At 37.9% G+C, this 17,902-nt stretch overlaps 1 protein-coding gene across 5 annotated transcripts in view; it reads right to left on the reverse strand.

Moving 5' to 3' along the window:
- Positions 1 to 17,902, reverse strand: part of fcho2 (FCH and mu domain containing endocytic adaptor 2) — a 167,256-nt gene that overhangs the window by 20,998 nt on the left and 128,356 nt on the right. For 4 of the 5 annotated variants that reach the window (XM_039758460.1, XM_039758462.1, XM_039758461.1 and 1 more), the window contains 6 exons: positions 16,494 to 16,518; positions 15,908 to 15,947; positions 15,675 to 15,769; positions 12,092 to 12,553; positions 11,613 to 11,728; positions 9,146 to 9,275 (listed from right to left, as the gene is read on the reverse strand). In XM_039758460.1, the coding sequence (XP_039614394.1) occupies positions 9,146 to 9,275; positions 11,613 to 11,728; positions 12,092 to 12,553; positions 15,675 to 15,769; positions 15,908 to 15,947; positions 16,494 to 16,518 (868 nt within the window). The remainder of the gene's footprint in view (positions 1 to 9,145; positions 9,276 to 11,612; positions 11,729 to 12,091; positions 12,554 to 15,674; positions 15,770 to 15,907; positions 15,948 to 16,493; positions 16,519 to 17,902) is intronic. The other variant, XM_039758463.1, reaches the window with a different exon arrangement.

Raw genomic sequence — 17,902 nt, forward strand, 5'->3', positions numbered from 1 at the left:
GGAAACATTTTAAAAATAACGTAACATGATTGTCAATGTAATTATTTTGTCACTGTTATGAGTGTTGCTGTCATCAAGGATTTGATTATCATTAGTTCTTTCAATCACGTTCGTATTTGGAGGATGTGTTGTGTTCAAGTTATATTCCGTGTTTGTCAACCATTATAAAGATAACAGGTTTCATTCATCGAAGTGTTCACTACCCAAATCGATACTCATGAATCCAAGATGTTTAACAGGCATTCCTGGTATTAAGTTGTGGATTTGCTTGCGAATATTTAGCGGTAGCGTGTCTATGAACTTAATTTAACCTTTCCCAGTCCTGCAAAGTCAGTTCACGTGTGCTGCTCGGAGTACATGCATCGAAGCTTCTCAGCTGTGCTTGTGCTATCTTGTGCAATCTCGCGATGTCCACGGCTTTATTTAATGTTAGCTCAGACCCGGCACTAAAAGGTTTCTCTCGCACTTTTGCTGGAGTTGCGTCAAACACTATTCTATCCCTAACCATCTATCTCATCTTTGTTTGCATAAGCACAGTCCTTCACCAGCAGTTGTAACTCTGTTACAAAGTGCTGAAAAGTCTCGTTTATACCCTGCGTCTTCTCATTAAACTTGTATCTCGCGAATATCATATTCGTCGTAGGCATGACAAACGCCAGCGGCAGCCTGTCTATGAACTCAATTTAAACTTTAGGTTTACGCCGTGCTTTGTTTCCGCAGTAGCTGCACTTATGAATATGCTTGTATGCGTCACTCGCTTCATATTCTTTTGCTGCCTTCTCAATTGTGTAATGCGTTTTTTGAACAGGTTTCATTCATCGAAGTGATCACTACCCAAATCGGTACTCGTGAATCTAAGATGTTTAACAGGCATTCCCGGTATTAAGTTGTGGATTTGCCTCAAGGAATATTTAGCGGCAGCGTGTCTATGAACATAATTTAAACTTAAGCTTTACACCTTGCTTTCCTATTGATATGTGTACAAAGGCTTGTTCAGCGTCAGAGGGTTTACGCAGTAGCTGCACTTATGAATATGCTAAGCACAGTCCTCCACCCGCGAATATTTACCTTGTATGGGCAGACACTCAATTATGTGGGAGGCGTGATGATGCGGAACGCAACTCTGCCTCACACGGCGACCGAGCTGCAGGCTATGGCCGTATATATGGACGAAAGTAGGTTCCAGTTATGACTGTTACGCATAGAATTTCGAAATAAAACCTGCCTAACTTTTGTAAGTAAGCTGTAAGGAATGAGCCTGCCAAATTTCAGCCTTCCATCTACACAGGAAGTTGGAGAATTAGTGATGAGTCAGTCTGTCAGTCAGAGTGAGTGAGTGAGTGAGTGAGTGAGTGAGTGAGTGAGTGAGTGAGTGAGTGAGTGAGTGAGTGAGTGAGTGAGTGCTTTGCCTTTTATTAGTATAGATTGTGCACTTGACTTTGGCGATTTGTCAGGCTGCGGCACGGTGGCGCAGTGGGTAGCGCTGCTGCCTTGTAGTTAGGAGACCCAGGTTTGCTTCCTGGGTCCTCCCTGAGTGGAGTTTGCATGTTCTCCCCATGTCTGCGCGGATTTCCTCCGGGTACTCCGGTTTCCTCCCACTGCCCAAAGACATGGCTCCAGTTAGGTGCATTGGCAATCCTAAATTGTCCCTAGTGTGTGATTGGTGTGTGTTTGTGTGTGTGTGTGTGTGCGCGCCCTGCTTGGGGTTTGTTTCCTGCCTTGCCCCCTGTGTTGGCTGGGATTGGCTCTGGCAGACCCCCCTTGACCCTGTTATTCGGATATAGCGGGTTGGATAATGGATAGATGGACGGATGGATTTGTCAGGCCGTTTCAAATATCAAAACAATGATAATCGTGTTTTTCATCATTAAAGTACTTGTTAATAAAGAGCTTCCCCTTGAAACAGAATGTTAAACAGCAACATTACACTAAACTGCAGAGGTATTGTGACAGTGTGGGTCAGCTCCACACTCCCAGTTGCTCTAAGGAGCCTCTTGAACCCAACACTGTCTGTAACGTAACCAAAGGATGAGCCTAGCCAATGAGGATGCATACAGTCAGACAAGAGGTAGGTGCATAAAGTTGCCAAAATAGTTTTATTAAAAACATAAAAAATATATATATATTAAAAACAAAATGCAATGCTCAAAAACTCCAATAAATAAATAATAAATAAAATAACAGAAAGCAGGGTGCTCAGAGCTGAGAGTCACGTGTGCTTTGTGCTGACGTGTGCTTTGCAAACGCTAGAGTCTGTTGAGAGTGTTGGTTTGTTCTGTGGTGTGAGATTTACATTAAAAAAAATACATTTTGCTCTTAAAAACTTGGGTTTTGGTTGCCTCTAAGGAACCGTGTGGGAATTTTAAAGCTTTTTTCCCTTTAGAAGGGTTTTTTGCTTTTTTCGCCCGCACAAGAGCAAAAGTAGCTGGGTGTTTGGAAGTGCGCTTGGAAAAGTTATTTGTACTTGTTCTTTTTCTTGTTATCTGTATTTGAATTAGCATCGAGGCGGCAGGGTAGAAAGCAGCAGTAACTGATATCGGCATTTGTAAATAAATAACCGCGTCGTCGTAACAGCGATTCCTTAGTTTAAAGGAAAAGAAAAAAAGGCCGCGGCTGACTTCAAAGCAGTAAAAGGTGGAAACTCAGTAGTGCGCAGGTAAGCGGCCTGCGTTAAGACACCGTCAGGCACAAGGAGCAGTAGGAGCAAATAAGGTAGTAAAGTTTTATTTATTTGTTTATTTTAGATTAAACAGTCCTTAGCCGTCCAGAGGCAGAACAGTTAAGTGGGCGACAGCGTATTGGTTCATTAATACGGGGGAATACAAACAGTGCGAGTGAAGAGCTTATAAGTAAGAAGAGCGCAAAGCTAGAAGAGACAGAGAAAAGTAAAGTTAACCTCATAGAAAGGCAAACAGCAGGCAGCTGAGAGGGAGAACAGTACAGGAGCTTAAGGGGAAAAGGTGTAAAATATCTGTAGCAGATCTTAGTGTTACCATTTAAGTTAAGGAGCAGCTGAAAGAAGAAGAAATTTAATTTTAAGAAAAAAAAAATATATAGTTAAGGCAGCTTAGTAATCCCAAATCAAATTTTAATAATGAGGCCAGTGCAATGCAAGTCCTGTTGGATGTTGGACTTTTAGATGATGGTTTGGAAGAGCCAGTTGTCTATGAGGGCTACATCTGCAAGAGATGCCAGCTGATCCAGCACCTCGAGCTCAGGGTCGCTGAACTGGAGGAGGAGTTGGCTGACCTGCGTTGTAATAGAGAATTGGCGGACTTGGCCCAGGTGTCCTTTAGAGATAGTGTGCACCCCTAAGGTGGCGCGGAGGAGATTCCAGACCAGACAGGTAGGAATAGGTGGGTCACGGTCGCAAGGCGTAAGGTAAAGGGTGCACACTGTCCGGGGACATCAACCCCAGAATTAGAAGTGTCTAACCGTTATCATGTCCTGGCGGAGCTGGACGGTGACTCTGATAATTCTGAGGTGGTAGGCAGGGTTGAGGAGCCCCAACGGGCCACCTCAAAACCAGTTCCCAAAAAGAGAGAGGTAGTGATAGTTGGGGACTCAATCATTAGGGGGATTGAAGCGCAGGTGTGCTCCAGAGAGAGAGAGTCTCAGACGGTGTGTTGCCTTCCGGGAGCACAGGTGGGAGACCTCCTGGAAGGGTGGATAGGCTCTTGGCCAGAGCGGGTGGATCCAGTTGTCATTGTCCACGTTGGAACAAATGACATACATAAGGGTAGTCTGTCAGTTCTGCGATCCAAATTCAAAGAGTTAGGTACCAAGCTGAGGAGCAGAACTGACAAGGTAGTCTTCTCCAGTTCTGCCTGTGCCACGCGCCAGTCCAGGTAAGATTGAGGAGATTAGAAGGCTTAACGCGTGGCTCAAATCTTGGTGCAGGGTAGAAGGGTATAGGTTTATGGGGCATTGGGACTCCTTTTGGAACAGATGGGACCTGTTCCCGTGACGGGTTACATCTGAACCGGAGGGGCACCAATGTATTGGGGAGGCGTATGTGTAGGCTAGTCGAGGATTGTTTAAACTAGGGAATGGGGGGGCAGGGAGTTTAGGACAGGCCAGATTTAGATCTATACATGGAAGAACAAACAATGGTGTAGAAATAAAAATGCATAGTAATGTAAATTTTAAGCAAACACGTAAAGATAGAAGGATTAACACATTAAAAATAGCTTGCCTTAATGCTAGAAGTATCAAAAATAAGGTAAGTGAGTTGGAGTTGTATGTAGCAGAGCACAATTATGATATTATAGCAATAACGGAAACCTGGCTAAATAACAAAGATGGGGATGAGTGTAACATAGAGGGATACACATTTTTAGGAAGGATAGACAGAACAGAAAAGGAGGTGGGGTTGCTGTTTATGCCAAACAGGAATTAAATGTAAGTCATCTTCAGTTGGATGATGAGCCCCATCTTAGTGAGGACATGTGGCTTCGCCTGGAAAATATTAGGGAAAAAGGTCTCATTTTAGGAGTGTGTTATAGACCACCCAATTCAGACAGTAATTTCAACACACATCTTTTAGTAATATCAAAAGGCAAGTTTACAGGGGATATTATAGTCATGGGGACTTTAATTATCCAAATATTAACTGGGATAACCTTACAGATGGAGGAGCACAAGAGCAGGAGTTTTAGAAGTAATCGCGACTGTTTTTAACACAGCATGTTAAAGCACCAACAAGGGGTGAAGCCTATCTGGATTTAGTATTCTGTAATAATCAGGATAGAATTGAGGGTGTAGAGGTGATTGAACCACTAGGGTCAAGTGACCATAATGTAATACAATTCTCAGTATTTTGTAAGAGTACAGATGCAAAGACTAAAATTGTTAAGTTGAACTTTAGTAGGGCTAATTTTGAGCAGATGCGACAAAGTCTAAGTAGGATAGACTGGGATAAGCTTTTAAATGTGGAGACAGTCGAGGAGCAGTGGAACAGGTTTAAAATGTTTTACATGTAATGCAGGACAGATACATACCTAAATTTGGAAGTAATAGGAAACTAAAAAATCTCCACGATGGATTAATAAAGATTTAAAAAGAAGTTGCAAAGGAAAAACTGCTGTATAAGGCATATAAGACTAATGACTGCAAAGAGAACCGTAGCGTATGAGAAAATGAGGGCAACCATTAAGAAGGATATCAGAGAGGCTAAAAGACAGTTGGAGAGGAATATAGCAGATAAGGCGAAAGAAGACCCCAAGAGATTCTTTCAGTATTTTAGTAGTAAAAGAACAGTTAAGGAGGAGGTCAAGTTCATCAGGAATAGTAAAGGGAATTAAAAGATACAGACAATGAAATAGCAGATGCCCTAAACTTACATTTTTCTGAGGTGTTTACAAGTGAGCAAGTGGATAACCTGCCAGAGGTAAACACAACTACTAAGGAGGTACTGAGGGATTTGGAAATTGTAGAGGGAGAAGTGCTGCTCAGATTAAATAAGATGAAATCAAACAAATCACCAGGCCCAGATAATATTTATCCTCGTGTTCTTAAGGAGGCTAGTGAGTACATATATAAACCCTTGACACATATTTTTAGGAAGTCACTGTGCACTGGAGAGATTCCAAAGGACTGGAAAATGGCAAATATCATCCCATTATATAAAAAGGGTGACAGGGCAGATCCAAGCAACTATAGGCCAGTAAGCTTAACAAGCATCACAGGAAAATTAATGGAAGGAATTATTAAGGATAAGATTGAGCAACACATGACAAGGACAGGAGTTATTCTGAACAGTCAGCATGGGTTCAGAAGGGGAGGTCGTGTTTTACTAACATGTTGGAATTCTATGAGGAGGCAACAAAAGGATACGATCAAAGTGGAGCTTATGATATTATTTATCTGGACTTTCAGAAAGCATTTGATAAGGTGCCACATGAGAGGTTGGGCATCAAGTTAAAAGAAGTGGGAATTCAGGGTGATGTTTTTAGATGGGTGCAGAATTGGCTCAGACACAGGAAGCAGAGGGTGATGGTGCGAGGAACCTCATCAGAACTGGCGATGTTAAGAGTGGTGTTCCACAGGGGTCAGTGCTAGGGCCGCTGCTATTTTTAATATATATAAATGATTTAGATAGGAATATAAGTAACAAGCTGGTTAAGTTTGCAGATGATACCAAGATAGGTGGATTAGCAGATAATTTGGAATCCGTTATATCATTACAGAAGGACTTGGATAGCATACAGGCTTGGGCAGATTTGTGGCAGATGAAATTTAATGTCAGTAAATGTAAAGTATTACACATAGGAAGTAAAAATATTAGGTTTGAATACACAATGGGCGGTCGAAAAATCGAGAGTACACCTTATGAGAAGGATTTAGGAGTCATAGTGGACTCCAAGCTATCAACTTCCAAACAGTGTTCAGAAGCCATTAAGAAGGCTAACAGAATGTTAGGTTATATAGCACGATCTGTGGAGTACAAGTCCAAGGAGGTTATGCTCAACCTTTATAATGCACTGGTGAGGCCTCATCTTGAGTACTGTGTGCAGTTTTGGTCTCCAGGCTACAAAAAGGACATAGCAGCACTAGAAAAGGTCCAGAGAAGAGCGACTAGGCTGATTCCAGGTCTACAGGGGTTGAATTATGAGGAAAGATTAAAAGAGCTGAGCCTTTACAGTTTAAGCAAAAGAAGATTAAGAGGTGACATGATTGAAGTGTTTAAAATTATGAAGGGAATTAGTACAGTGGATCGAGACTTGTATTTTAAAATGAGCTCATCAAGAACACGGGGACACAGTTGGAAACTTGTTAAGGGTAAATTTCGCACAAACATTAGGAAGTTTTTCTTTACACAAAGAACGATAGACACTTGGAATAAGCTACCAAGTAGTGTGGTAGACAGTAAGACGTTAGGGACTTTCAAAACTCGACTTGATGTTTTCTTGGAGGAAGCAAGTGGATAGGACTGGCGAGCTTTGTTGGGCTGAATGGCCTGTTCTCGTCTAGATTGTTCTAATTCTAATTCTAATCTAATAAAACAAGTGAAAATCTGTGAGATTAAAAATGATCAGCCATTGGGTCCTTTATGTCGGACAAGCACAGCACCTCTCCAATTCCTTGGCTCACCCATTGCTCGTTCAGCCGACAGAGACACAAGAAGCCACAGCCTGCACCTTTCAACCCCCGCCTCAGCTGCCTAAAGTGGCGTCCGCCAGGCCGCTTGAGGCTGTTTGCCCTCCATTCTTCCTTCTTGCACCCCTTGTGTACCTTGGAGCCCTGGGGTAGGACTCCCACTAGATCACACCCACTCCTCACCAATACTCAGTGGGACAGATCCCCCTCAAGAGCGCTAATCCTTCAATCCTTCGTGACGCTCACACCCATGCTGCCCTTCACTACTCTAGCTGGCTGGCTGGCTCTGCCTCTACCCCAAGAGGCTGTTCTCATTGTTCTCTGAACTGTTCTGTTCTTTTTTTCTTCCTTCACTTTTTCTTGTGCTGTCTCCCCCTTATATACCTTTGTGGGTGCAGCGTCTCAATTGTACATTACAGAAGGCAGATGAAGCAACTGAGATAAACTGCACCCTCACCTTCAGGTACATTTCGCCTCAATTACCTCACCAATCTCCCACAGGTGCACATGCATGCAAATCCACAGATACTGAGCCGGACCATTCAATAATTTATTTATTTACAAACAGGCCACTAAAATGTTAAACACAGACCTGTTATACCATAGGCATCAGCAAGAAAGCATCAGGAAAAAATGTCCGGAGCAGCGGCACAAGTGAAACTGCATTTTTAAACAGATTTTGGCCAAAAACAATGTTGTTGCATCACACCTCCTGTATTAGCTAAATTTCACTCCCTGTGACGTTATCTTATGCCTAAATTAAAACTGAGACTGAAAAAGATTTGCTACCGTTTTGGCAGGGGCAAATTAACTAACTTGGGCCCAGCATCTTCCCCCCCTTTAGACCTTCCTGTTAATATAAACGTCCCACCTCTCTGTACTTTACCTTCAGGCAGTGACCCATTGAAAGAATAAAATGGAAAACACTTGGTGGCATTTGATGAGTTGTCCTGTTACGCACTGTAAAGTACATTTGTAAATTAAACAATATTTTCAAATTCCTAAGAAGTCATAGAAATGCCACTAAATAAATGAATGCCACCCACGTGGCAGGGTCCTACAGTCAGTCTTGGTGCCTAGACTGCTGACTGGGGTAGCCTATTAATTAATTTGGCCCTGTGTTTTGGAAATGCAGGAATACAGGAAAATAAACTGCAGGAGGCTCTAGACACAACAAAACAGGAGTTCCAGGAATGGAAGAAGCACTAGGACAAGTCTATTATATCTCAAGGAGTTTATATTGATAGCATTGAAAAATGAATTGTATATTGTATAATAAAGGTTTTTTTTTTACAATTATGGGAATTACCCCGTCGTATATAAAGATCAAGAAATGCTAAAATGCTACTTAATTGTTTATGTTTTGCTTGTCATATATGGAATCCTAACAGTTCAAAAAAGTTTGCAATACCAGAACAAACAGATTGTCAGATTGTGGTCACACACTCATTTGTGCAATATGAAACATGCAGGTAAATGCAAAACAAATAAATGCTGTTTTACCAGGTGCAACAAAAAGGCTCAGTTGATGGGGCTGCTGAGTCATAGATCCCGAATGCAAGGTTCAAATGCCATCCCGACCACTGTCTGTATGGATTTTTTCCTCCAGATACACTGGTTTCATTCTCAAATTCCAATGACATATAAAAGCTTAATTGGCAACTCTGGTTTGGCCCTTTATGAGTAAGAGTGTGCACGCTGATGGATTGGTATCTAACAAAGAGGTTGTACCTGCCTTCCTCTGTTGGTCTTGGCATCATCTTCCATAAAATGGATTAATCAGGTGAGAAAACAAATAAAAGTAGAGATGAATGCCATATCTGGACTTAGCTTTCTGTTATGAATAATAGGCAGCTAGACAGTGTTCCCCGGTTTATAAAGGCCCAATAGACATATTACAGATATTTAATCATAGTCTAAAAGTTGGGTTACAAATGTTTTACATTATAACAGTAAGGTATCACTAAATATTACTACAAACCTTAAAGGAAACAATAACATTTAGATACTTCCTCATGCATCATAGAAAACTGAAGAACAGACTCACCAATTGTAGGTGTATTTGCAGCACTGAGAGACGCGGCTGAAGATATTGAAGATGTGCTTTCTGCACGAGCCAAAGGTGCAGATGGGGGTGGACTCGAATTTGAAATTTTTGGTGGACTGAATGGTCTGGCCTAAAAAGAAATGTAACAGTATTTAATTCATCCAGAAAGTATTTTAATAATTTCACAAAATTAACATAAAAACAAAATACTGACAAAATACAAGTTCTTTGGGCAAAAGGAAAATATTGTATTACCAATAAACCATTATCATAACATCAAAAACTACCTGTAAAACAAGCATCCAGCTTCTTAAAAATGTAAATGCAGATTAAACAATGCAAGAAGCCTAAATGAACGCAGGACTTCAGATCTCAGCGTGTAAAGTTCCACTCCTTCCTCAAACATCCAAGGACAGCTGGTTTTTCTCTCATCTATTCCCACACACTTCTACAGGTGCCCAGTGGGGTCCTTCCTCACTGGCTACATCATATATCAGTATGGCAAAGGCTCTGCTTAAGATTGTAATGCACTATAGAGGGTAGTGGAGGCAGACAGAATATAACTGGTGCCCAGTTGCCTTATATTCATGACATATACAACACTTGCTGCCTTAGAAAGGCTAACATTTTAATTAAAGACCTACACCATCTTGCATAGCTTTTTTTTTCCACATCTACCTTTTGGCAACTGGTACAGGACCATTTGCACCAGTAGATTCTGGAATGGTTTCTACCCACAAGTTGTAAGGCTGCTGAACATTTAATCATAAGAATACTGTAACATAACAAAAGCATCAATCGCTGAAATCTCTCTACTGTGTTTAAACTCACTGTTTTAAGATAAATCATCTTTAACCCTTGTATAGACTTTCAACAAACAATATTACATACCTAGGGTCTTTAGAGGACTGGCATATATTTATATTTAAATCAAGCCAAAGTAACAATAACTGTCAAGGCATTTATTGAAACCTCTTCGCCTAACACTTCACTTCCTTTTAAACTAATGTTTAATACTTAATCACTTTTAATTTTTAATATATAAATATATTACATAATCAAACTGCTACTCAGCACAATAATCCCAGACCACAGTTACATTTTAGTGATCAATGCAATGTGGCTCCTGCAGTCCACTGATACTGAACATATCACCGTTTCAGGTGATGTGACTTTTAATGTTTCACTTTTTGCAGGTAGCAGCTGCCCCTTTCCACCTTCTCTTTCCTTTTACAATTTCCTGCCCAGAAAATTCAGGATCTAATGGCATCATAAGTATCCCTCTGCACTACATCTCTCTCTCTGATGCATAATCTGCTGTCAAAGACAAGGGGCACTTCAAGGACTTTTTGTTGTGCTGATAAGCATTTTGCATTTCTTTTGTTCTTACCTTGCTAACTAGTAAATGCCTACATAAACAGTAACAAAATAGCATGAACACATATAGATACAAATAAATTTTGAAAAAAACTTTCTTTTTGTGCTGTTTTTATATATGTAAACAGAACTTAAAAGTGCAGGAAAAATACTGTCACTTTACCACACATTTTAGGAAAATAAATGATCATAATAAAAACTATTTTTGCATATTTTTGGCATTAAATTGTTACAGTTAAATTATAGAGGCATATCTGGGGAAATGTGTTTACACTTTATCATATGATCCCCTGGGAGCTGTAAACATGAAATCACAGGTTGCTAGCGACCCAAGCAAGGTATGTATACAAGAGTCAAATATCCCTCACTATTACTTTAACATTAAGTTCATATGCCTTAGTTCATTGATGTGTTTTATGAGGAACACAATTTCCCTTTTGCATAGTCCTTCCAGATCACTGTCAATAGTAGGATAGTGTGATTACCACTGACATGTCCTATCAGCCAGTGAAAGCTCAGTCCATATAGGGGGATTGGAGAAATCATACTGAAATGAAAATACAACTGTACAAAGTAAAATCAGGGAGTTAAAAATGTTAGATCAAACCAAACCCAAGCTATTTCATTAATAAAATGTTCCTTTTATTAAACACTGATTTGGAAAGAATGGCAGGGAACAGCGAGTAAATGCACTTTTGTTGACTATTGTATGGCATGAATAATAAACTGCTTTGGTTACATTTGATCTCACAGAGAAAATGTAAAAAGTTGAAAACATGTATTTAAAAGGGAAATTAACTGCAGCCAAGATTTAAAAAACTGATTCCAAAGAAATCTTCAAGAGTGTGTGGCCCATCACTTATGGAAATGAAAAGCACTGGGCGGTGTGGAGGGTTGTTACATAATAAATATAATTTTGAAATTTAATTTTTTTTTTTTTTTTAATTACGCCTTGAGTATGGGAAAGTTGATATATAAATAAAAATGATTATTATTATTATTATGAACTCTTTCAAGGAAATAAGGTAAGGTTAAATAAACAGAGATGTTAAGTTCTGATGATAGGTTTTAATTGAGTATTTGTGCTTACTATTTCATTAATACCACAAAGTTTTCCCGCAGAGAGCTTTGGTCTTGAAGATGGTCGTGGAGGTGGTACAATTCCCCCGGAGGCAAGTGGAGTGGTGGGTCTTGCTGGCTGCGTTACTAAAAGAAAGCAAGAAAACAGAAAATCATAACCTCCAAGTTATTTTTTTTTTTTAATGTATGTGTGTAAATGCTAAACCATAAAAGGCAACAAGCAAATCATGCCCAAAAAACACAAACCTCTGCAAAATACAGGAATGGAAAACTTAATTTGAAAAAAATTCAGACAATCTGTAATATATAATTCCCATGCCCTATAGAAAATATATTTAACAAAAAAAAGTAAAAAAAAATTCCAAGTATAATGACACTAGACACAAGACATAAAAAAAGCATTTTTTTTTTTAACATGCACACATCTCATGCTTTTGCTATAGATCCTACTAAAATGAACAGCATCGCACACTGCATGCTTTTTGTTACCATCATGTATGTGATTAAGAGCAGGTGTTGAAGTTTGAGATGAACGACTGACATTTTCTTCAACAAACAACTTGGAATTGCATGTGGGATTGTTAAGGTCACTTGGGTCATCAGAAAAAAATTTAGTAGAAGAAAAGGCCGTTGGAGATGGAACATTTATGTTATGTTTAGACTGAAGTCTTTGGCGTTCTTTCAGAGTTTTCAGGTGTTTACAAGAGATCATTTCATCATTAAATGATATCCATTGGCTCTGAGACCAACACACTGAAGACAGAAAATCCACACTTTCAGAAGGGGGTTTACTAATAGTGTTGAGATCAGGGCAGTCATGTTGCTCTGTGGAAGGGCTCCTAGGCCCTACACCTGGACAAGATCCAGAGAATACTTCATCAACTGCACCCCAAGGTGAAGGATTGGGAGAACTTGAGAGAGAAGAGTTCTCCTTAGGTGCCACTAGGTCAGCTGAAAAAAAATGCATTAAGAATGTAACATTTGCAAACTCCAGCACATTTAGTTTTAAATTATGCCATGTATATTATTCAGGCAATTAAACAGAAAGTAGTATATTTAAATAAAAACATTTGTATAAGTAATACCAAGCAAACTGCTTTTGTACTTTGTATTAAAATATAAATAAGAAAAAATATGGTCTTTAAAGCATTTTGTAGCCAAAAAAAAAACAACTATGTAAACCAATCAGTCAAACAAAGAAACACAATTAATATGTCAGGATAATGTGGGCCGTAAGAAAGTTAGTGTCACAGATAGGACATGGCAACAATCCAGCAATTAATTTCAATTACTTTGGCAGAATACAACACCATTTGTTATTGATTACTGGGTCCAATTTTAAGTGTGCATCAAAGACAAGTTTCCATAAAATCACTTCTGGTGGTCCTTGCAAATTCTTTACTCTTCCAAAAATTATAAATTGCAATCAACTGGCTCCACTGAAAGGCTGGAACCAGTGTTCGCGTTGGCAGTTGCTCTTTCAGGGATGAAGAGATAATCAGAGTTTGCCTTAGTTACGCTTTCCCTAAAAAACTAGCCAAATTTTTTTTTTCCCTTTTCCACTTCATTTACAGTATGAGTACACTGAAATGGTTTCCAACATAAAAACATTACTATATAATGCAATGAAAATAATCAATTTGCTCATAAGTAAAGCAGCATGAGTTCACACTTTGCAAGTGGAAATCTATCATTTTTGCTATACCCCTCTAATCATCTGTAAAACAAAATTAAATAAGTAAACATGTCCTCTGCAATTTTGATAAACAGTCAATACCTTTGGAAAACTGTCTTAAAACATTATTTTCTTTCCATTAAAAACACACGCATACAGCTGGTAAGAATATTCATAGAACTGTTCCTTCATACTACATCTCAATTTTATTCACAAAATTAAGATATCCAGGGTTGCAGATAGAAATACATCTCATACTTATCTGTCATAATAAATGGCTATACAGAATGCTTTGGTTTATTACTTAATTATATTGTGTTCATAAGAATTTTGTCTGGTGTTTCTTGACTCATAGGTATTAGAAACCCCACCAATACGATATACCGTTTGACTCGTCTTAATGCCTAATTATGCAAGGTTTCTAGCGTTTTGTGGTTATCCCTTATTTTTTTGGGCCTTTAGGCCATTTTTAGACTACATTTTGTGCAATACCAATGGGTGTCTTCAGCAAAAATGATCAAAAAGACTTAAAGTTGTACATTACCCAACCCCAGGGAGGGGGGTCTAAGATGCTCCTTTTAGAAAACTAGTCTAATTATAAGTGACAGTAAATAAATTAAAGTTTAAAAACGTGTTATCCATTCAGGTGCCCTTTATCTAATAATAGATTCAAGTTAAAGACCTGAAAACACTGGGCACATTTATTTTCACAAGCACTGTATATGCATCTCTGCATTTCCCAACTATTTAACCTAGTTATTTCAGTTTAGGTTTGTTGCAGAATGCTACCATAAGGCAGGAGGTAACCCTGGCTGATGAGCAAATGCATTTCAGCATGTGTTCATGATTTCAAGAGCACTCACTTATACCACACCAATCTAAAATCACATATTAATCTAACATGCAGATAAGTAGGACGTGAAAGGAAACTGTAACACAAGAGAAAAAAAAAAACAATCTAAAGAGTAAGAGAATGTGAAAAGTCAACATAGAAAAGGTATATTTATTAAGATTACATATATAGACATTAGTAATTTGATGCATTACAACACTTCCAACTGTCCATTTTCTTACCCCAATCAGTTCAATTCAGAATCCCAGGTAGCAAGGGCTATCCCAGGAGCTCTAGATGCAGGTCATGAGTACATCTTGGATGGAACATAACACTATCATAAGGCACACTGATTCATATTGTATCATCTTAGAGATAACAACTACAGCCACAAAAATGAAACTGGAATGTGGGGAAAAAACTGCAGTATCTAAAGAAAGCCCATGCAGACACAGATAGGGTGAAAAAAACAAAAAACAAATAGCCACTGATTGTGCCAAGAGTTGAATTTTTAAGTAATGGCATGAAGGTAGGTTTTAATTTACACTTTATTCTCCCAAATATTTGCGTGTTAAGTTTAAGCACTGAACTCATAAAAATAAACAAAACAAAAAAAAGTTTTCTCATATTCATTATGTGATCTCTTTCGATCTGAGTTTACAAATAAACAGTATCACATGCTTGCTTCCTATAGATTCTTATCAAGTAGAGTAGTCTAGTGCAGTACAGTTAAATAATGAATGGTTACTGTCACTTATGCTTAAAAAATGCACAAATTTATATTACAGTGAATTCAATATCAATATTTTTAATTTTAGCTCCATAATTATAATTTGTTGCTGTGAACGGGATCATCTCCAGGCAGAGGAGTAGCTTCAGTGACAGACTTTTGTCACCGTCCTGCTCCACTGACAGACTGAGGAGATCGTTCCTCCCCCACACTATGCGACTCTTCAATTCCACCCGGGGGAGTAAATGCTAACATTAATTTTATTTTAATTCTTTTCATTTTTATTACTATTTAATTTAATATTGTTTCTTTGTATCAGTATACTGCTGCTGGATTATGTGAATTTCCCCTTGGGATTAATAAAGTATCTATCTATCTATCTATCTATCTGAATTAAATACACTGGGTAATGAAATCAGGAGGATAGCTATACTATTTATCAGCTGGATACTTTAATTAATGAAACAGCATTCACTTTTCTTTACCATTTATGTTTTGCAGTGTTTAGCTATCTGCAGTTTGCCAAGTATTGTTTTTGTATATTGTACATATTCACAGCGATTAGCTGGGGATATTGTAAAATATACATAATATTGCCCTTAATGTGCACAAAACACTATGACAAGAATACCTCACCTGAAGACTGCCCAGCACTTCTAGTAGAACATTTAAGAACTGAGCTATCTGATGTATGGTGAAGAACAGTATTTTTTTAAAACTTTGGTTTCTCTTTCATGAAACAAATAACTACTTTCACAGTATTATTATTACAATTGTGTATATAAAAACTTAAAATTGAACAGTTCAATAAAATCATATAATTAAATGTATTAACCTGTTGATGATGCAGAAGCAGACGAGGATGAAGACTCAAGTGGAGGACCAAATAATGGATCCAAAGACAGGAGGTCATTGTTGACTCGCTTGGTTCTACATATGAGTCAGAAAAGCAGAAGGTGAAAAAGGACTCTTCAAATTATTCTGCAACATATACAGCATTTGGCCATGTACAAATTCTTCTATAAGTTCTTACAGACTGGGTAAGAAGGTATAAATTCTTTAACTTACTCATTATATGATCCAGTGAGTCGAGACTTCAATTCTTCAGCTAAATAATAAAAAAAAAAAAAAAGTATGTATGTCAAGAGCCATAAAATACTCTGGTGGGAACTGAAGCAGGTTCAGAAAATTATTAGACAGATGGATGAATATTACTGTTGCTTGAAAGTAAGGGTAGAATTGCACTGTAAGCTGTGCAATAAGCCTATGTTCACACTGTACTTCCGTATTTTTAATTTGGGTTATAATTATTAAAAAAAAAACAAATGATTTTTCAAATTAATCAATAGATGTTGTGAGTTTAATGAATTACTTCAGAGGAGCTCAGTGGCACAGTTGTTTTATAATGCCTCTCTTTGTTTCAGTTTTAGATAATCCAATATCCCCTGTATTTCTTATTTTTTACATTGTTTCATGTATACACTTCAGTCTTTCATCTCAGACAATCATTAAGTTTACTACAAACACTTATCTACCAAATCAGGTGAATAAAATGCTGATAGTCACGTTTGCATTCATTGACACTTATCAGTTTTGCAATGTACAAGACTCATATACACTAGAAAATATAACAACAAACAACACTTATACTTACTAGATAAATTTCTTTTCATCTGAGCCTGAAAAGCATTAAAAGCAATTAGTATATAAAGGACAGAACAGAAACTCAAGATATTTTTACAAACACAAGGGGTGAATGAATGGAAACATTTTAAAATGTAATACCCCCAACATATACTAAACTAAACTCTATCATTATTGCATAAAAAGGAAAGATTCAATTTTCTCCATACTTTAGTAAAGATCAATGTGAGCATCATTCATTGTTCAACAAATATCAAGTCAACATTCTATTTTACATGGCCTAGGCATCTTGTCTAATGAAACTGCTAAATTGGTAACATTAATTATATATTAGAGATGGTTAAGTCCCTTTATTTTTTAGACTTTTTCGTATTTTCATATAAAATAACCCAGAAGGGTATTATTTAGACTTATGGACAGCAATATAATTGTTTTGCATCATTTATAGCCCCACATGGGAAAACTTTCTTTTAGCAAAAATTGTACACGTCTGATGTGATACTGGACAATATTTAATTGAAAAGCAATGGTGCCTTCATTTTTCACTAAATGTGAATTTGGCAAAATGCAAATTGTGCTACCAAATTATGGTTATTATTCTTAATGGGTGTGGAGACAAACACGGGAAAAGAATGCAGTCTTGTATCGGTGTATACTACTAACACATACTGGTAATTTCAGTTAGCCATTTAGATTCTAAAATTTTGCAGTCATGGCAAAGTGGCAGCACAGTGGTTGAATAATTATTATTATTACAGCATATCTGGCAGACACATTTATGGAAGGCAACTTCAAAAAATCCATTATGTATTAAATTGTTTATAATATGTGACCATTTTGTAAAGAATAGTATGAATGGTTGGTTTGCGTTAGACAAGAATTAATAGTTGTCAGAAAATTAATCAATGTAGTTTGTTTATCTCATCTAACTGAAATGCTTAATGCTATCAACTAATGTCATGCTGAGGACTTTGTTCTATAACACATCTCTCCCTTACAATATTTTCTAGCGTTCTTGCAGTTCTCTCAATGGTCTAACAAATACCGTATGTCCATGAACTATCAGCAAACTGTAATTTACCAAACCACTTTAAAATAGTGTTAGACTGGCCGCTGGAACTGCTATTTAATATACAAAACTGCCATGGCATCACATATATATCTGCTCCATTTACTCACCACCCACAACACCCTGAAAATTGTAACATCCTCATGTCGCCCTGCTATATACATGTGCATTATTTATTTACAGTATTCATTGGAGAATAGGATGGTTTATAACTCACGCGGGGTAACACTGACAACCCTGTGATTTAACGTTCAGTGGTTGAGCTACTACATTACACTGCACACTTGATCAGCACTGCTGCCTTAGAATTCCAAAATACTGTACTCCAATTATGGCCTAGTGTACACTTT

Source organism: Polypterus senegalus, chromosome 7 (assembly GCF_016835505.1).
Source record: "Polypterus senegalus isolate Bchr_013 chromosome 7, ASM1683550v1, whole genome shotgun sequence".
Classification (NCBI taxonomy): domain Eukaryota; kingdom Metazoa; phylum Chordata; class Cladistia; order Polypteriformes; family Polypteridae; genus Polypterus; species Polypterus senegalus.